The 20043-nt window shown below is 37.5% G+C and overlaps 2 protein-coding genes across 7 annotated transcripts in view; both read right to left on the bottom strand.

The window, feature by feature from the left end:
* The window catches only part of depdc5 (DEP domain containing 5, GATOR1 subcomplex subunit), a 33314-nt gene extending 25516 nt beyond the window's left edge, over window positions 1-7798 (bottom strand). For 5 of the 6 annotated variants that reach the window (XM_026942639.3, XM_053241399.1, XM_053241398.1 and 2 more), the window contains exons 1-11: window positions 7640-7798; window positions 5362-5520; window positions 4491-4578; window positions 4119-4165; window positions 3309-3394; window positions 2827-2910; window positions 2371-2420; window positions 2209-2278; window positions 1931-2009; window positions 1196-1257; window positions 1021-1090 (exon numbers count right to left, since the gene is read on the bottom strand). In XM_026942639.3, the coding sequence (XP_026798440.3) occupies window positions 1021-1090; window positions 1196-1257; window positions 1931-2009; window positions 2209-2278; window positions 2371-2420; window positions 2827-2910; window positions 3309-3394; window positions 4119-4165; window positions 4491-4578; window positions 5362-5428 (703 nt within the window). In that variant the 5' untranslated portion in view covers window positions 5429-5520; window positions 7640-7798. Of the gene's footprint in view, window positions 1-1020; window positions 1091-1195; window positions 1258-1930; window positions 2010-2208; window positions 2279-2370; window positions 2421-2826; window positions 2911-3308; window positions 3395-4118; window positions 4166-4490; window positions 4579-5361; window positions 5532-7639 lie in introns of all 6 variants that reach the window. The other variant, XM_053241397.1, reaches the window with a different exon arrangement.
* Window positions 7799-8279: 481 nt separating this feature from the next.
* On the bottom strand, window positions 8280-19725 carry rab36 (RAB36, member RAS oncogene family). Its single transcript, XM_026942768.3, has 11 exons — window positions 19456-19725; window positions 18406-18498; window positions 16359-16450; window positions 13860-13934; window positions 13609-13710; window positions 12237-12301; window positions 12081-12132; window positions 11014-11095; window positions 10139-10229; window positions 9793-9909; window positions 8280-8828 (listed from the first exon to the last, which is right to left on the bottom strand). Exons 2-11 carry the CDS (start codon window positions 18457-18459, stop codon window positions 8770-8772), a joined length of 789 nt encoding a protein of 262 aa, XP_026798569.1. The 5' UTR covers window positions 18460-18498; window positions 19456-19725; the 3' UTR covers window positions 8280-8769.
* Window positions 19726-20043: the final 318 nt, after the last annotated feature.

The following is a 20043-nucleotide window of genomic DNA, read 5'->3' as shown; positions in this document are numbered from 1 at the left end:
CCGTGATTGGCTGGTGTCACTGTGAGTATGCCATCCCTCCCACCCATAATGCACTGCCAGCCTTGCTCTCTTGAGTCCTGGCAACGGATGCTTTCCTGGTGAGCCACTTAGGAGTCCTGCACATGCAGCTATATTTCAGTGTGACCAATGTACCAATGAACATCTTCCCTGCATTCCAATCAATCAAACGCAAAACAAAGGCCAATATCTACTGGTGGTCTCGCTAACTGAAACGCTGCGATGCAAAATTCATTTAGCTTGCCGTGTTTGCATGAGCTAGATCATTTTCAGTGTGTGGAATCAAAGCCAAAGGCTCAGAGTTGACTCTTTGTGGAATCGGAACGCAATGAGGGTGACGTAATTACTTCAGATGTAACATACATTAAAAATATATATTGTGTACGCTAAAAAAATTAAGAGTAGCTTCGCTACTTTTTGCACAAAGACAAGTGACATAGTGTGTATGCCAGTGTGCTTCATAACATCGACCTACTAATCAATAATGAAATTCATTCCTAACTACTTTCATTATCAAATTTTACAGATTTTGCTGATTAGTGTCAATTTGCAGCCCTAATATAGTGGATACAGAGGTAAGGGATAAAAGTGGAAAGGGAAACAGATGAAGATTATACACAGGTGGGTGATCACCAGGGAAAAAATAAAGCGAGATATGAGCAAGAAATCCATATGTGTGACGATAATTGAGATTGTAATAGGATCTCTTTTTGCATTATCACTCACGGTGTTAAAAAAGTAACCAGTATTGTCTCATCAGCATGGCATATGCAATGACAAGAGGCATGCTTGAAAGTGTAGGTTTATGCCAAAACCAAAAAAAATAAAGATTTAGTTAAAAAAGGAAAAATAATGTCAATACTAAAAGATGAAAACTGTAGGTTAATATCCAATCAGGTGTGCTCTTTTTGATGTGCTCAGTAAAGCATACTGTAATGCACTTTCCACAGCGAAGGCGTGCCATCATTCTGAGAGTGTAAAGAACTGCACTAGGAAGCTCACCTTGCGTCTTGGCAGCGTAGAAGGTACGGGAGAACAACACCACTGTGACCTCATGGCTGCAGTTTTTCTCCTAACACCAGGCAAAAGCATTAACAAAGAACTTCTATTCCTGTTACTGCTAAATAAATACATAAAAAATAATAAGAATCAACATGGATGAAAAGCAGATACTCACTTTCCACTTGGTAAACAGGTCCGAGAGGAAACCATTGACTGCCTTTTCAAAATAGAGATCACCTAAAAATGTCAGAGACATGATGCAGTGAAGTTAGAAATGTATTCAAACTGTTGATCGTAACTGTTCTGATCTTTTTTTTTTTTTACCCCCACATTAAAACAGCAGAAGACCAGTTGATGTGTCTTTAAGCCTATATACAGACTCAAACAGCTGGCCTGAGTAGTCAAGTTGGCTTATGTTAGACATCTAGCTGTTATTAGTGGTAATAATTGTAAACATTTATGAATATGATAAAAAAAAATGACAAGTAGCTGGGGAAAATACACACAGAGACCTTAAAATTAAGGTTCTAAACAGTGAGTTACCGTAAATATCTTATTTACATGCCACTTAATGTACGTGAAGCATTTTACACCCAAATATTGCTTAAAGGTATCCAGTGTATTTGCTTTGACTGTAAAAATAAGAAACTTATTTTTTCAAGAGCTTAAAATTATATGTGACAACAGTGCCTTTCTTCTTCCTACATATAATTCCATATAAGGACTTAAAGACACACCCACATTCATCTATGGTCTTAAATCATGCCTATGTTGAGCTGCTTTCATTTGCTTTAATGAAATCTTACTCAGTGAGGATTTCTATTATATTAATCCAGAATGCCTTCCTACACTAAACACTTGGCAAGCAGAGACACACTACTGAATGAGGACAGAGAGGAGACTGAGTTACCGTAGATATCGAAGTCCCACATCTCACAGCTCATCTGGATGAAGATATACACCATGGCCGAGCTGGAGCGAAACACCACCTACGGCACAGAACACCGCTCATCACACAGACATTCAGACATTCCTGCATTTGTCTGATCACAATGGAATTACAAGAGGTTTTGTGACCCGAGCAGAACAGTTTATTACTGTGCACTCTACATGGTAGGCACTACTTTCAGGCAGCTGCTAATTTATAAGGCTGTCCTGTGCCTTAAAGAGTGTGAAGAGGCGCCTCACCCGCGTGTCTTCACTGATGTAACCACAGGTGACCTTCTCGCCTTTTACCCACAGCTCACTCGCCTGAGCCCTGGAGTGTAGAAAACACACACATACGGACAGAGAGAGTAAAAAAAGAGAAGGAGAAACACATACATGACAAAAAACATGTTTGTGACTGACCTGATCCCTGCAAACTCCACTTTCTGAGTCACATACGCACACGTGCTCACCTGCAGGAAAACATTAATGAGATACAAATCTGAAAGAGTCATTTCATAAACTTTTATATCCAACAACTCACATAATCACACACTAAATAGCTCTTAAAAATGAATTTAAACAACTTTATTGTAGGTTTCTCACTGCATTCGAACCGCAGAGAACCGAGACCACCTCGCTCAGACGCTCTCAGACCCGAGTGCGGTGTTCTCACCTGGTCTGCTTCCAAGGTTCAACTGCAGTGAGAAAGCGATTCAACTCTGAATCAACTCACCTACGGGAAGTGAATCAAAAAAAGTTGTGTTTTGGGTTGTGGCATTTTTTTTTTTGTTGATGGGAGAAGCAGACTTGCTCTAAACATTAACTACAATTACGTATGAATAAATAATTGATGATTATTAGTGATGAATTACTCACCAGACTCTTCTTGAGTCTCCACATGTCCCCTCGGCCGATGTACTGGTCTTTGAAGGTGAGCTCCACTAGATCCAGTGTCACATCCTGTCAATCATATACACGCACACACACGTCTCATTTATACTACAGCACCTCTGAATTCCAGATACTATTTTATAAGAATGTGCTGATTAATTTTCTCTAACAGCAGCTCTGACAAGAACTAATTCAGATTAACTTGTTTAGAGGAAGCACTGCATCATTTAACATAGCCTAAAAATAATTATGCTAACTAGTGGTCACAAACTTCTATTAGTTGTTAGCTAAATCAGCCTTGTAGCTAACTTCCTAGTGCAAAGAACCAAAAAGCCTTATTCACATCTTAGCTCATGATCTACATTAGAAGTAGGTAAAACATGACCTTTTTTTTTTTTAATTATTATTTAGTATAAAGCAATGTAGAATAATTGTCCCCAGGGAATGTGAATGTGAAGTCTGAACACCTTGGGATCCACGATGTTAATGATGACATCCTGATATGCACGAAGCTTGAAGGCCTGAGTGACGGTCTGGTCCACACTGATTGTTTCTTTAAAAAAAAAAAAAAGAAAGAAAAGAAAAGAAACCACAGAACACTAGAATTAGCATCATGCACCAAATGTGGAGGTGCTCTTGAATTCTTCATTTGGCTTGGTTGGGGGTGGGGACAGGGGCGAATACTTATGCACACTCAAGATCTCTGTTTTTTTTTCCCCTCCCTATTAATTATTAACACCGGGTTGGGGGGGAGGGGGGTTACTTTCACAAGGCACTGTACTTGTCAAAATTAGACAAAATAGTATTTGGACACTTAATAGTGACATCACAGTTAAAGATCACAGTTGCAGTATTTTAGTTATTTAGTTCACTACCCTTTGTTTCACAAAACTGCTTGACAACATCTGGGCATGGAATCAGTTTCTGTACCAGCGGTCATGGAAGCTTCCTCCAAGTTTCCACCAACAAAACTTTCAGTTTATCCACACAAGAACATCAACAAACTGTTAATTTCTTCTCGACTGTAGGGTTTAGGTCAGGGCTCTGGGAAGTGTTCTTTCAAAAGGTGGCTGGTATGTTTGGGATCATGATCCTGCTGAAAAATCTACTTCTGTCTCTTGAATAATTTCTTGACTGATTTCTGCAAATCAGAATGCTTCTCTAGACTTGTGAGACTGTACACTTTCATGATGCCATCAGTGAACGTCAGAGGAGAAGAAGCATCCCTGACTGTATATAAAGCTGTTCTTTTCAGTGAAAAAGTCATGAGTTCGTACCTTTCTGCAGTTCTTCTTTCAGGCTTTTCACCTGGAGCAGGAGTGGGCTAGAGAGAAAACGTCACACAGAAATCAGTATTATTCAGTCATCAGGGCAAACTGTAGTTTCCAGACTACTAATTATATGATTTATTTTTCCTCTAGGAGGTGCTGAGACTTCTACATGCACATACGTAATTCTTTATGAGGATGGACTCTGATCATCATGTAACAAGCTCCGAGTGTTTGTAGAGTAGATACGCTAATCCATTCTAACATTCAGCGATACATGAAATCAATCCACGAGCTCTAATATTTCACATCCCACAACCTCAGAAGCACGTACACATCTGATGAAGTACTTCAGTCTGAAACGTCCTGTTTCTCTCTCACCTGTATTCATCATTGGGGTGTGCGATCTCGACAATGTCCCCCAGCTTAACCTGAGGAAACACCTTCGGGTTCATCATCAGTTCATCATCTGAAAGCGGAGAGGCGTGATAAATCACACTAAACTTCCTGATCAACCAGAAGTCTGTCTGAGTGTCTAAGTAAACAATCAGTTATGTGATACGTAAAAGACAAAAACCCGAACAACGCATCTCGGAATAACCAACGAAGAGGCAAAAAACATAACACCAAGAAAGTGAGTTATATTTTAGCATCAGGACAAAACTTAGAGTCAATTTATTGCGCTAACTCGTCTTACTTCGAGATGCAATAGCTGAGGCGTAATCTAAATCTCATTTATTCACGTTATCAACACAAGCTAATCAGAAACAGGCATTTTCGTGGCCATGGTATATACCGTGATATCCATCGCTCATGCTTTAAAATAATTTTGACGAGATTTCAGTGAAAGGTTAAAAAAAAATGAAAGACAGCTGACCTAAAATTTAGGACAGGGTACACTGAATGCTTATTTGGTGGTCATTATTTAAAACAACAACAACAACAACAACGTTGTGATATTAAAAACAATTTAAAAAATTTTAAAAAGTTATCTGTTAAAGGAAAGAAAATAAATGTTATGACATCATCATAAAGTCTGATGAAATTTTAAAATGTCTTTCTATTAAGGCTGATTGATGTGCAGTACATATGGATTTCTGAATAAATAATGATTTTTCAATACTATATGAATTTCATTTCAGTGTGAAGTGGGCGGGGTTAATCCAAACATCACCCTGACCAATCACAAGGCAGATGTGCCTGAATGTCTCTCGTGAGCAAGTGATGTACAGCGTGTAGTGCAGGAACTCACCGCTTCCTCCAAAGCCCTTCTTATGGACTACCAGCTTGTAGGTTTTGGTTTTGGTGGTGACGGTCATTTTACCTGCAGCACTCACACACTCCGACACAGCAGAACAAACATCAACCGCCGCTGAGCTGCAGCTTCACGTCCGAGTCTGTCGTCTTTAATCTAAATACACACTCACACACACAATGCTTATAAACACCCTCTCTCTAGCTCTAACTGGATATTACATTCATAGAAAATGTGTGACATGCTAAAAAGAACAAGAAGAAAAATAAGGAGGAGGAGAAGGAGGAGATTTCATGTTACTATACATTTCTATGTTAAACCTATTAGGGTATCTACTTTATTTCCAGAAGATACTGTTTCAAAATAATAGCTGAGACAGATGTATTTGAGCTTTTATTTACACTTTGCTGGAATTGTTGCCCATTCTTCCTGATAGAACTGGTGTAACTCAGTCAGGTTTGTGGGACTCTTTGCTCAGACACACTTTTTCAGTTCAGTCCACAATTTTATTATGGGATTGAGGTCAGAGCTTTGTGATGGCCACTCCAATACTTTCACTTCGCTGTCTTTATGCCAAGTTACAATTTTGGAGAATCATTGTCCTGCTGGAAGACCCAGTGGTGACCAAGTCTGAACATTCTGGCTGATGTCTTGAGGTTCAGTATTTCTAGACAATCCGCCTTCCTCATGATGCCATCTATTTTCTGAAGTACACCAGTCCCTTTTCCAGCAAAACTCCCCACAACATGATGCTACCACCCCCATTCTTCACAGTTGGGATGGTGTTCTTCAGGAAAAAAAAAAGCCTCATCCTTTTTCCTCCATACATAAAGCAGATCATTATGCCCAAACAGTTCAATTTTTGTTTCGTCTGACCAGAGAACACTCCTCCAAAAGGCTGGTGATAATCTGCAAACTTCAGTCTGGCTTTTTTTCAGTTTCAGAGTAGGGACGATTTCTGTGTGCAACAGCCTTTCAGGCCATGGTGATGTAGGACTCTCTTAATGGTGGATGTACACACCTTAGTACCTGATGTCTCCAACCCCTTCACCAGTTCCTTTTATTGTTGTCTTGGGGTTCAGTTGAACTTTTTGGAACAAAGTTCCTTCATCCCTGGGAGTTAATTTGTGCCTCTTTCCTGAATGATACAGTCTCTGTGTGCTCCCAAGATTTTTATATTTGCTTACAGTTGTGTGTACAGATGCTCATGGTAGCTTGTGTTTGAAAATTGCTGCTAAGGAGGCAATGGACATGTGGAGGCCCAAATTTTTTCACTTTTTTAAGACTTTTTTAAACTAATTATGACAAGAAGAAGCTGACCAATCAGAAACTTTTAAAAGCCATTATATGGATTTCTGGAATCTTAAAGACTGTTTAAAGAGACTGACCCACTGGAATTCTGATACAGAGAATTAAAGCTGAAATAAATCTGTTTCTAATCGATTGATTTTAAAATTACCTCTGATGAGAACAAAGTAGTTTGAGAAATGTATGGGAACATGAAATGTATGGAGTTGTTAGAAAAAGAAAAAAAAACCACATGAGACGACTGACTATCCTCACATACATACATATATACATATACACATATACACACACATTATATATATATATATATATATATATATATATATATATATATATATATATATATATATATATATATATATATATATAGTTTCCATACACCAAGTGTTGACAGTCTCTATATATATATAATGTGTGTGTGAATATACATATACACACACACACACACACACACACACACACACACACACACACACACACACACACACACACACACACATATATATATATATATATATATATATATATATATATATATATATATATATATATATATATATATATAATGTGTGTGTGACTATATAGGGTCATGCAAACTTTTGGCCTCTGTAAGGTTAGTTTTATAAAAAGATTAATTTAATATGTTTATATAGATAATATATGTATTACATTAAATTATTTTTTAAATACTAAACCTATCAGGAGTACACTATGGACGTGAAAACCTCACGCTGTTATAAAGAAATTACCAGAAAGCTGCAAGGCAATAACAAATCTAAGGCTGAATTACAAATAACTCCGTGTTGATTCTGTAGTGCACTACATAGACTACACAAGCCCACTAGGACAGACCCTAAGTAGTGCACTTGTAAGTACACTATTGAGCCGTTTGTAGTTCGGCCCAAAACAGCTAACACTCGTTCGTCTGAAAATCAACTAATCGTTTTAAAAACTGCAAGAAACTCACCACACACTTTGTCCAAACGACATACACTCTTTAGGTCGTGACTCACATGGCAACATCAGCTTCTCAGTTCTGCCATTTTACAGTTTTTAAAGCTCCTCTGTTCACTTGCTACTTCCCATAATAACAAACAGCGCTCTTCTTCTTGGCCGCAGTAGCGCCTGAGTGTAAAAGCGCAGCAGCGCCGCCTAGCGGTCAGGAGCAGAACCGCAGCTTAAAGCGTTTATAGATATTTAGAAATTCGGAATTGTTCTTAGAAATTTCCCAAAAATACTTTCTAATACCTTTTTAAATACCTTTTTACTTTTAAATACATATCCTTTACTATTTAATTATTTTTCTCTTTAATATTTGTAGTCAGGACCATAGATAGAAATATGTAAACACATTTATTTTATTCTTTTTATATTTTTTTATTTTAATTATCTGACAATAATAACTGAAATCTATGCAATGTGTTAAAGTATTTGTTTTTAGGTTAATTCTGTTCCTTTTTCATTTGTATTTCAAGGAAGAGATATTTTTTATAATTTTTTACTTCATTATTTTTCTAAAACAGTAGATTGCGTGAAAGTATGAACGTTTCTTTAGTCTGTTCTTAACCCAAAAAATTCTAAATATGTGTATTTATTTAATATCTCATTATAATCGACAAGTATTTGAAAGAAAAGAAAAAAACACACACTGCAAGAGAAAGTCATTTAATGTTGTAAAAAAAAAAGTATTGGTAAAATAATAAAATAATCCAAATTCATGTCAATAACTGTGATTTTAAGATGCAGGTTTTCAAACAGCTGCTCAGTTCCAGCGATCGATCACAATTAAATACTGAATTAAATTTCTGTTCTGTTAAAGAGGCAGTCAGGTTTACACTCCTCTGCTCCAAAACTGTATATTTTATTTTCATTTTATTTCTATAATGGCAGTGATTAAAGTAGCACAATACTGAGAGTATAAACACCATGATGAAGCTCGAGCAGTAAAAGTCCCGGGTTTTACTTCCTTTTACTCAGAGCAGGTGCTGTGTGAGCAAACACTCGACTGCTCAGTGTTTCTGTTTCTTCCTTTTTAAATTCTCGAGCTGCTCCTTCGGAGGTCTTCAGCGTGATTTAGTGCAGAACATCTCCACCAGATCAGCAGCAGCTCTTCCTCACTGCCTTCACCTCTGCAGCCGCTTGAGTTTTATCCACTTCTGCAAAAATAAACACCACCACATCACCTTCCTACTTTACTGCAGTGCATTATTATTATTATTATTATTATTATTATTATCATTATTAATTCTGCCTCAAGAGCACAAGATAACAAAACAGGGCACATAAATGACAAGACAGCTTTTAAATCATGGCCTGAAAAGAAACGTGAACAGGGAGAGAACAGACGTTAAAGATTCAATTTGGAATCACTTTCCACAACATATCAATAATTAAAATAAACTAAACTAAAACAAAAAACTAAACAAAAAAATAAGAAAATAAACAAATAAAACAGCAAAAAAAAAACCAAACATCTTCTTCTTCTTCCTTCAGCTTTTCCCTTCAGGGGTCGCCACAGCGAATCTCCACCTATCCCTATCTTCTGCATCCTCAACACATCCTCACATGCTCTCCGTTCTGACCCAGGCTCTCTGTTCTGACCCAGGCTCTCTGTTCTGACCCAGGCTCTCTGTTCTGACCCGGCTCTCTGTTCTGACCCGGGCTCTCCGTTCTGACCCGGGCTCTCCGTTCTGACCCGGGCTCTCCGTTCTGACCCGGCTCTCCGTTCTGACTGACCCGGGCTCTCCGTTCTGACCCGGCTCTCCGTTCTGACCCAGGCTCTCTGTTCTGACCCGGGCTCTCTGTTCTGACCCGGGCTCTCCGTTCTGACCCGGCTCTCCGTTCTGACCCGGGCTCTCTGTTCTGACCCGGGCTCTCTGTTCTGACCCAGGATCTCTGTTCTGACCCGGGATCTCCGTCCAGCAGGACGTGCCCTGATACCGCTCTACCTGGAGCTTTTTTGTCTATTCTTCTGAAGGAAGCCAATAATTTTGGAGTTGATTATATCTGTGTGTCTCTCTACATGATCACACACTCGTTCTTCATTATCTCTGACACACACACACACACACACACACACACACTCACTCCGTCACGTGAAGGAAGAAAACGGACGCTTACTGAGAACGTCTCCGTCTCCGATCTGCGCCGTGCTGTAGCCGAGCTCCATGTCCTTCAGGACGGAGTCTTCGAAAGCCAGAGCAGCCACACGGAAGAAGAACTGCTGCACGTTTTCTCCTGTCTCACACACACACACACACACACACACAGATCATTCACACAGCTCAGAGTGAACACAGTGCAGAGAAAACTCCTTATTACTCAATGTTTTAACACAGCGTCATGTTGTGTATGTGTTCCACATATCAAGACAACAATCACGTTTCATGATTCATTAGAATGGAGAATATCGACTCTGTTATCTGTAGTGCGTCTCTCGTGACTGTGAGTACAGTGTGCACTTTACCTGTTTTGGACGAGACAGACCAGAACTCTGCGTTCATCTCCGCCGCCATCTTTACTGCGTCTCTCTCTGTCCTCTGGCATTCCTCTGGAGACTGATTAACAAACACACACTAATGGAAACTGGCATCTGGAAACTGCATGTGCGCGATTGCTGAACATATCTACAGTTATACTGAAGATTAGAATTCTGTCCTCATATAAAGATCATATAATTCTGTTCTTTTTTAGTTATAATGCTGCGTAATGTGTAATTCTCGACTCTGATTGGTCAGAAGGTGTTGATTCATTTTCTATAACAGCAGCTCTGACAGAAGTGCAGCTGCAAATCACAGGTTTATATTAATATACTATGTTAATGCGCTCGTTCTAATACATAATTGTTTCTATAGTAACAGCTAATTAAAGGGATGTGTACAGTTAACACTCCAAATTAACAGATTTCTGTAATCACTGATATGAAGTTTAGTCAGGAAATTTTCCGGAAATCTTTCGGGAACGTGACAGGCTGCGTTTTTTTGTCTTTTGTTTTTTGTGCGTTTTTTGAACGACTGTTTAAAGCTGTTTATAACGTAAGCAATGTGTTAATATTTAATTAATATAAAAATTTTAATGTTGTATAAGAGGAATAAAACACTTTTATTTACACTTTACACTTTCGATGTGCTGTTGAAGGAAAACAATGAGCTTAACTCCGCTTCAACACACCACCCTGTCGCTGATTATTTTCCTGTAACAGCACAACCACAAGTGTTTTATTCCTTACACTATTATTAATACTAATCTAAATAAAAGCATAACAACATGTGTGTCATGGCTGTTGGTCTGCCTCTGGGTGTGTGTCAGTGTGAGAATGACAGACAGGAAATGAATTCTCACCAGCAGATCTCTTTTGGTTCCAACCAAGAAAATAAAGCAGGAGTTTGGTTCGTTTTCGTTCAGAGCCTCCATCAGCCACTGCCTGAGAAAAACTTTACACTTTAGAGAAATATATACATACTTACATACTTACATACTGTACATCTGTGTTTTCTAACCACAGCGATGAGGAGCCTCTAGGGCTCATGTTTAATGACCACGCTCTCTGATACTGCTCTGTGTGCTCAGCTTTGACACCACTCTCAACTTCATTGACCAGCAGCCAAAAAAATGAAATTTCCACCTGTTTGTGGTGTCACACTACACACTTGTATTTAATGGCTCATATGAAAGTAGACTTTAATAATTAGCAGTTGACCATAAGCATTTCTTTTATTGCCTAGCTGGAAAAAACAACAACAAAATGGTTATCTTTCTGTTATATTTCCTTTCATACATGTTTATTTCTTCGAAGTAAATGCTGATGTCAATCAAATTCCTACTCACAGAGATGTAACAAGTGTTTGTTTAAAATTTGAAGGCATTATCTCTAACCAATGAAATCCTGGGTAGGATTATCCCACAGGTAAAAAGCCTCTAAAACTGGCACAGCACTGCTAAGAATAGCACAAACCCTCTAAAAATGGCACAAAACCTCTAAAAATAGCAGAAGGCCTCTAAAGCTGGCACAAAGCCTCTGAAAATGACACAAAGCTTATAAAACTGGCATAAAACCTTTAAAACTGGCACAAGGCCACTGAAGAAGGCAGAAAACCTCTGAAACTGGCACAAAACCTTTACAAATGGCAGAAAACCTCTGAAACTGGCACAAAACCTGTACAAATGGCAGAAAACCTCTGAAACTGGCACAAAACCTGTACAAATGGCAGAAAACCTTTAAAACTGGCACAAGGCCACTGAAGAAGGCAGAAAACCTCTGAAACTGGCACAAAACCTTTATAAATGGCAGAAAACTAAACTGCACAAAATGTCTACAAATGTCCAAATTAAAAATCAACGCAACTCTAGTGCTGTGTTAACAAATGTGACCCAAACACAACTAAACCATGTAAAAAAATATTACTTACTTTGTGTTTTCCAGTGTTTTAATGTCTGTCATGTCGAATACCGTGACGATCACTGTGAAAAAAAACACAGAAATGATGTTTATTATGTTGAGATGTCGAGTGTGTGTTCTGTGGCATGTTGAATAAAGATGTATGAGTGTGGAATGAAGATCGTACCCTGAGCTCCTCGGTAATACGCTGCAGCAATGCATTTAAACTTCTCCTGGCCTGCAGTGTCCCAGCTACGAGGTGAAGAAAGCATTTACACGACTGTGTCTATTAAACTCAGAACAAAAAAAAACCTGGACCTGTGCTGGAACTGTTAGACAGAACCAAACGTGACTGACTGGAATGGATTTTATGTTTTTCAGAAACTTTAAGCAGACACACATTCTATCAAATTTCTTTTATTATTAAATCCCTTAGGCTGGAATTAATTTGAGGTACTTGTCCAGTTTTGACCATTTGCTAACAAAACAGGAAAATAATCAATTACTCTTGCAGATCATGTGTTAAATATATAACTGATATTGTTATTTATTCCACAAAACCATTCAAAGCAACTCATGGTGTGATTTTCCTTAAAATCCTACAAGATAATGACAGACTCTCTGTATGTTTTTAAGCGACCTTAATCTTTACCAAATGCGTTTCATTATCAACTCTTTCAGACTGGAATTCATTTGCACAAGCTGGTATAAATGTAAAAACTGGCAATGACAACACTTTTAACCTTATCAAGAAATCCAATAATGAATATGCAAATTGGACACACCCCTAACGCTACACACCCCGCCTCCTTCTCCTGGCAAACTGTGGCTTCATGGCCTGCATTTGCATACAGGAACATGATTGGCTAATTCATTTTATGATGAAAAAACTCAACTCAGATTTTGCTATGAGACCTTCACTATCACTAGCTTTATAAAACAATGTAGCAAAACATTTATAAACACAAAACAAAAGTTACTTCAGTAAAAAGTCTGAGAGCGCTAGTAAAAATACTTCTATTTCACATTATTTTCTAATTTAATACAACAATTATTTATTACAAATTATATTATTGACAACAACCGGAGTAAAAAGTAGAATCTTTGAAATATTTACGTGAATTTCGGAGTTTCTTAGTATTATTTAAATAGGGACCTAGAAATAGTGCAGAATCCTGAATATTACATATTCAATATAGTGAACATTTACTTTATTTGTTTTAAATATTTCAAAATTCTAAAACCTTTCGTTTATTTCTGATTTTAAATGAAAAAAAAAATCCCGGATTTCCAAAGTGGTCTCAGACTTTTGTACCCCATTTTATTTATTTATTTGTTTGTTTGTTTGTTTATTTATTTAATTGTGGGTGGGGTTTTTTTGTTTGTTTTTTTTCATTTTAAAAATGATCTGGTGTGTCCAATCTTCAGACCAAGACTTTAGTCCTGTCAGCGCCACAGGTTAGAGATTTTTATCTAATTCTACGTGTAAAAATGAACAGCATAACTCTTCTTAAATCCACTTCACGTGTGGAAAGTTGTGATGAAGAAGCAGCACTCACATCTGAAGGGAGAACGGAAGCCCAGAGAGCTCAAACCTCTCGATTTCAAAGTCGACCCCGATGGTGGCCTTGTAGTCACGATCAAAGGCATCTTTACAGAACCTAGAGCACAAGACCATCTCGATTTATAATCCAGAAAACAATGTCAAGTGACAAATAAGCCTCATAGATTGCTCACAGGCAATTCCAGGTAGTACATATTCCACATTACTATGTTTTTAATTTCTCTGTCAGTGTTCGGGTTCATGTACCTGTTAATTAAGCAGGTCTTCCCTACGTTCAGGTCTCCAACCACGACGGCTTTCGACATCTTCAATCTGTCCAGACTAAAACAGAGTTCAACAGAAACATAATGTTGTTTTTTCGAAACACAAGATGTCCTTTAAGTGAGTTCTAGTTTTTTTTTTGTTTTGTTTTTTAAGATAAACACTCACTGTGGACCCAAAACTAAATGAATAGTGTTAAATCAACACTCTTGTTATACAACTGCATCCAGAAATTATAAAAAAAAACAAGCAGGCTCATGCTCATGTCTTTTGCTTTTATATGCCTTTTTCACAATTATAAGAAAAATGCTAGGAAAGAAAAAAGCTGCTTTAGAAACAAAAGTCCTTTTATTACAAATTTTGCTCAATAATAAAAGTAAATGTAGTTTATATAGCAAGGTTACAATGTGTGTTGAAGCACAAATAAAACAGATTCACATACAAACATAAAATGAGTACTGTAAGGAATAAAACACATGGGATGGGGTGTGCTGTTATAGGAAAATAATCAATGACAGGATGGTGTGATGTGGCACGTCTCGAAGCGGAGTTACTGCTACAGCGCTGAAGTTAATTATTTTCTGAAAAAAAATGTCCTGTAGTGTTTTATTCCTCTTCTACCACAGCCTACGCTAACATTTTAAAAAAAGTATTAAAGGGTCATATTTTTATCTATTTATAGTTACATTTGAAATTGTTGCACATTAAACTGGAAGCAGCAGCAATAACTAATCTGTTAGAATTGTGTGATTTATACTGAGAGGCATGACTATTGGTTAGGGGTCAGAGATGAATAAGAAGGTGTTAAAAGTCATTTAATTTGTTCCAAAACTGATTTCTGATTTGAAAAATATATATTGTTTGTCTCTGATTATATTGGAACAAATCACAACACGATGATTTTTCTACAAAGAGAGAAGTAAAATAAGTTGCAAAAAAAGACAAAAATAAATGTAATAAAAAAATGTGATTAAGCACTGATTAAATTACAAAGAGAGAGAAAAAAATGGATGAAAAGACTCAAATAAATAAAACCTTAACAAATTTGACATTAGATAAATGTCATTAGATAAATGATAATTTGACATTAGATAAATTTTTTTTCTTTCAAACCACATACACTCTCAAAAAAAAAAGTTACTGTGTTTTAGAGCCAGTGTAGTCATGGGGAAAGTGAATCTAGTGTGGTTTTAAGTACCAGAAAGTTTAAACTCCTGTCCTGAAGACTTTCCTGAGCTGGAAATCTTTGACTGTAACAAAGCGCTTACAACCGAGACGCTTTCCTTAAACGTCCAATAAATGTCTCCTAACAAAAAACCATCACGCTTCAACTTTTATAGGTTTTACTTTAATAAACAACACATTTTGAAATCTGTTTATTATTAGTCTTAGATTATGTACAGCGTCCTCTGTAGAAGTCCCTCTGTATGAGCTGTTACTATAGAAACAGCAACGTATTAGAACGAGCGTATTAATATTCACGTGTTGTTCATGGTACAGCCGGATCTACTTTCTGAGCCGTGCTGTTATATGAAAATAATTCACACCTTCTGACCAATCAGATTCAAGCATTCAACAGTGCTGTGGTGTAAAACGTAATAATGGTAGATAATTGGACTTTAAGGACTTCCTGTATACATTCGAGGTGCATGATGTCTCTAAGAGATATCAATTTGTTGCCATCGACAAACACAAGTCATTTTATCATATACACTGCAACCCTTAGGCCATATTATACATACTGCACACAGTCTACTAGCTGCCCTTATATCATGTATTTATGGGGGGAAAAAAATCACCCATTAATTAAAACTACATGTACATTTATCACTAATATATAGCGTAGGGTTCAAGAGCACCTTAGGCGAGGCTGAGTTAAGACCAAAGGAGCATGCGTGAATGAATGAAATGATGACACACGGTTTACAAGTTATACAAAAGATTCATTTTTCTAAAGAAATGCAACAGCAAGTTGAAGTTCTTGAAAGCTGCAACAGTACAGCACGTGTAAAGATTTGCAAATCAAAGCACTTTTGCTTGGATTTAAAGACACAGCAGGTAAATAAAATGCATTAAAAGCTGGAATTTGTTTTGGCTCCTAAACCTTCTGAGACCAAATAGAGTAAAGTACTTGTGCGCTATTATTTTGAACATAAAAGGATGAAATGTAGTTTCTTGTGATTTATAGGCACGATATATGTAACTGTACATACAGAGACAGACATTTACACTTGGTACTGTAACGGGAACAAAGTATTTGTGCATGGAAATGATGTTATGAGTTTATGACAAGACCGAGACCATTGATTTGTGGTCTCAGGACCGGTCTCGTGTACTACAACACTACTAATACACCACGCGTAACAACAGCGAGGTAGTTTGTCTAGGCGTCACGCAGGAAGTGATGCACACGTCTGCTGCTGCACTCGCCAGAACAAACATTTGATTGCATAAATGAACACGATGAAAGGTGGCGGCTCTCACCCCTGCTGCCTGGTGGCTCGGTCTTTAAAAACCAGCTTAGCTTTAGCGCTCCAGTCTTCCTTCATCTGCAGACATGCTTGTGGATTATAACACTGCAACACACACACACACACACACACACACACAGAAATTAAACTCACTGCCATCTAACTTTACTGTCATTATAGATAAACAGGTGTATGTATTTACAGTAACTTCAGCTAACTCGAGTGTGTAGAGAAACATTCAGTACACAGAGCAGAGGCGTGGCCTAAAGTTTGATGTCAAATTTGATGTTAATTTGTAGATTTTATTCCTTAAATACAGATTAGTCTGCTATTTTCTGAACAGACAGTCCAACATTGGGCCTCATTTATCAAGCTGGATACAAAGAAATTTATTTGTAAATCATAAATCACAGGAGCACTTACACTGGAAAGTTATACTTGTGTTTATGAAGATCCAGTTAGTTCGGGAAAAATGCTTGTATCCTACAAAAGCTCCCGAGTTTGTGTGAATTTATAATACAAATGTAAACTGTCGAGGTTAAATCACTTATTTATTTTTACTTACACATCAGTTTAATGGGCATTTTGTGAAACTCAGTTGTTTCATATTAATGACTTGATAGAAAGAGATTCCAAACACAATTCCATAAATTAAGACAAATAAGACTAGACATTCAACTAGGACAAAAGTAATGGCACCCTATAAAAGGAGGAAGAGTTACTGTGTGTCTGTGCTTGCTGAAGTGCTGCAATGGCTGGGCTGCATTACTGTACACGATTTAGCAAACTATGCATATAGGAGGCACTCTTTCACCGTTTAGTCACCAGTTTGTCATTTTCAGCTCTCTGCTCTCCTCATTTACGGCTGAGCGACATGTATCAACATGGACATACGAAGAAAATAAGCAATACTGAAACTTTTGTAAATCTGGCAGGAAGATTAGTTTGGTTTTACAGACAACTTTACGCAACAAGCTTAGTAAAAAAAAACAGGTCCATTGTTTGTTGTATAGGATGATTTAGGCATACATGCATCGATACAGACATACATAGTTTGCACAATGTACATTTTATCTGTTTCTAGTTACTTTTAATGTTGTGCAACATCCACGGAACAAGTTAGTTCCTTTTCTCATTTACGTTATAGCAGCTATAAACAGTCGTTCCCTCTCCAGCCTGTCTTTTTCACTCTCTCTTGAAGTTAATAATACAAAAAAAATGCCGCTTGTCATGTTGTCAGATACCGCAAGACTAAAATCGTCTGTCCTGAAGACTTTCTTGTGGTGGAAAACTTGCTGACTGTTACAAAGCACTGATACTGGAGACTCCTTCCTTAAAGGTGCAATAGTCATTAATAAAACTTCTTGCTTGTACAAATAACCAGAAAGGTAAGATTTAAGCTGTGGCCTCAGCACAAGTGCATTAAGTGGTTGAGAAAACCTGTTTAGAAAACTGAATTCCCATCTGGAATACTTCATGTTTTTGGATGTGCCTCCTGTCAGCCATTTTATAGACGCTCTACTCTATAGATCGAGGCGCAGGAGTTTTGTGAACATGGGTGGCAATGTGGGTGGTCTCAAAAAGTAAAAAAAAAAATTTAAAAATCATTCAAAAGTCCACTCTACCTATTTAACTGTTAGAGAACTAATCTTACCTAATGTACCTTTAAATGTTAAAAACTTATACTTGCTGAAAATATAAACAATGATATGTTTTTTTGTCTGGCTTATTGATTATGTGGACAGGCCAACATACAAGTTCCTGTGAATGAGCTGTTACTATACAAACATATAGTTTCGAATAATAAATAAATATATAAACCTGTGATTTGCAGCTGCACTACTTGTTACAGAAAATGAATCGACACCTTCTGACCAATCAGATTCGAGAATTCAACAGCACTCTGGAATAATCAGTTTTCACAATAAAAAATACACACTAACTGATCTATGCTATGTCGAAATACTAAAATATATTTCATCCAGCCGGAACCATTTTAAACTAAAGCGTGGTTTTTGTGCTACGATTCAGTGCTGGTGACTCAGACTCTGACTCTTTACCTTGGGAAATGTGGATATGATCCTGTTCTTGCTGACAGGAGGAGCGAACTGCATTCTGGCGTCTCTCAGCAGCCAGAGCGACTAAACTCTCACCTGCAGAGAAAACACAGGACGCATTTATTACAGACGTAGTGCACCAAAGATGCATTCTTCCCATTACACACCAAAATGCAGTGTTGCATAAAAGTCTGCTGTGGTTTAAGATAAAGTCACTGCAACACTGCAAATGTTAATTCAGCACAGCAGTGAGTTTCTCTGCCTTCTCAGCTGTTTGCTAGGAGACTAAAACCACCTCTGGCACCTCTGGAAAGCATAAACTAATTTACATATTTTATGATGAAGTGTAAAATGTAAGCTGGGTGACGACAAAACCATGAATCTCTCCTTGGTTATACGTCACAGCCTGCTGGAGGAACTATTTTTATTTTTTAACAAGATATTACAGTCCCAGAGATCACTCTCAAGCTTATAAAAGCTATTATTATTATTATTATTATTATTAAAGCCTAATTGACTGGGAAATTACTAGATTTAATCCAAATCTTATTAATCTTAATACAGCTTAGGTCAACTTGAATGTAATGGACATTTGTATTAATAAGTGCTGTTTATATAGTATAGTCAGCACACTGCAGCTGGATTGGGTTCTGTGGGCAGAAATGTTTTAATAAAAAGCTCATAGGTTCAATCAATCAATCAATCAATCAGTCAATCAATCAGTATGATTTGTTTATGTGCACATTTGTGCCTTATATATTAGAATAGTTGCATTACTGTCCCTGGATGGAAAAGTTTGTGTACCCCTGCCATAAAGGGCCTGTGGATTGAGGATTGGATTGATCTTTTAAAGACAACAAACAGCAGATTAAAGATCATATTTAAAGGTTTCCTCTCCAGAATGAAGACGTTAGTTTTAATTTCTAGCAAGTTTAAGAAAATCAGCCACTAAGATGAATCAGCAGCGTCTGCATCTTACACGTTTTTACGCAATAACTCCTCTTCCCTGTAACATTTCAGACATTTTACAGCCACACAGCGCTTTCTACTCACCAATCCTGACGTTTGTTGTGTAAATTACTGTTTTGATTTGGTTAATTTTCAATCAAAAACGCAATCTGAGTCCACACGCGTCCTCTCGCTGATCCGCTCTGTGCATCAGTCAACCCAAATCTCCATGGCAACAACTCCGCCTCAGAAATCACGTGACTCATCTTCCCTGATAACCGAGCTGTGTGAGAAGTCACGTGATTGAACGAGAACTCCCGCGATACCTATAGAGCACTTTCAGGCAAAATGATGAAGCGTTCAAAATGTCAAAAAGATCAAAAAGATTTATATTATAAAGAAGCGACTGTACGCGTTTAGTGACCAAGCTCTAAAGACTCAGCAGTTCCGAAGTATCGCGAGAATTCGTAATGAACTCTAAGGACCTCTAGTGGTTGCCATGACGACGCTGGATGAATGGCGTTACCTGTCACTACGTGTTCCTCCATTTGCATTTCTTCTCGAAAACAAGCCGCTTAGGTTTACTGTTAGTTTGCAAACATGCAATTAAAAAAAATCTCTATCAGTACTTTAATTAAGCTACATTTTTTGCCAGTCATAAGTGTAAAGTTAACAAATTTAACAAAAATCAAA

The sequence above is a fragment of the Pangasianodon hypophthalmus genome, chromosome 17 (genome assembly GCF_027358585.1).
Source record: "Pangasianodon hypophthalmus isolate fPanHyp1 chromosome 17, fPanHyp1.pri, whole genome shotgun sequence".
Lineage (NCBI taxonomy): Eukaryota > Metazoa > Chordata > Actinopteri > Siluriformes > Pangasiidae > Pangasianodon > Pangasianodon hypophthalmus.
The sequence above is the reverse complement of the archived record's forward strand: the minus strand, read 5'-3'. Positions and strand labels throughout refer to the sequence as shown.

Bases quoted from the DNA above. Each gene is read 5' to 3' on its own strand.
- rab36 (XM_026942768.3), bottom strand. From the start codon at position 18,459: ATGCAGTTCGCTCCTCCTGTCAGCAAGAACAGGATCATATCCACATTT. The intron at 13,935-16,358 runs GTGAGAGCCGCC...ACTCTGTTTTAG, and splicing joins CGAGCCACCAGGCAGCAGGG to TCTGGACAGATTGAAGATGT. The intron at 10,230-11,013 runs GTGAGAATTCAT...TTTGTTAATCAG, and splicing joins GAACCAAAAGAGATCTGCTG to TCTCCAGAGGAATGCCAGAG.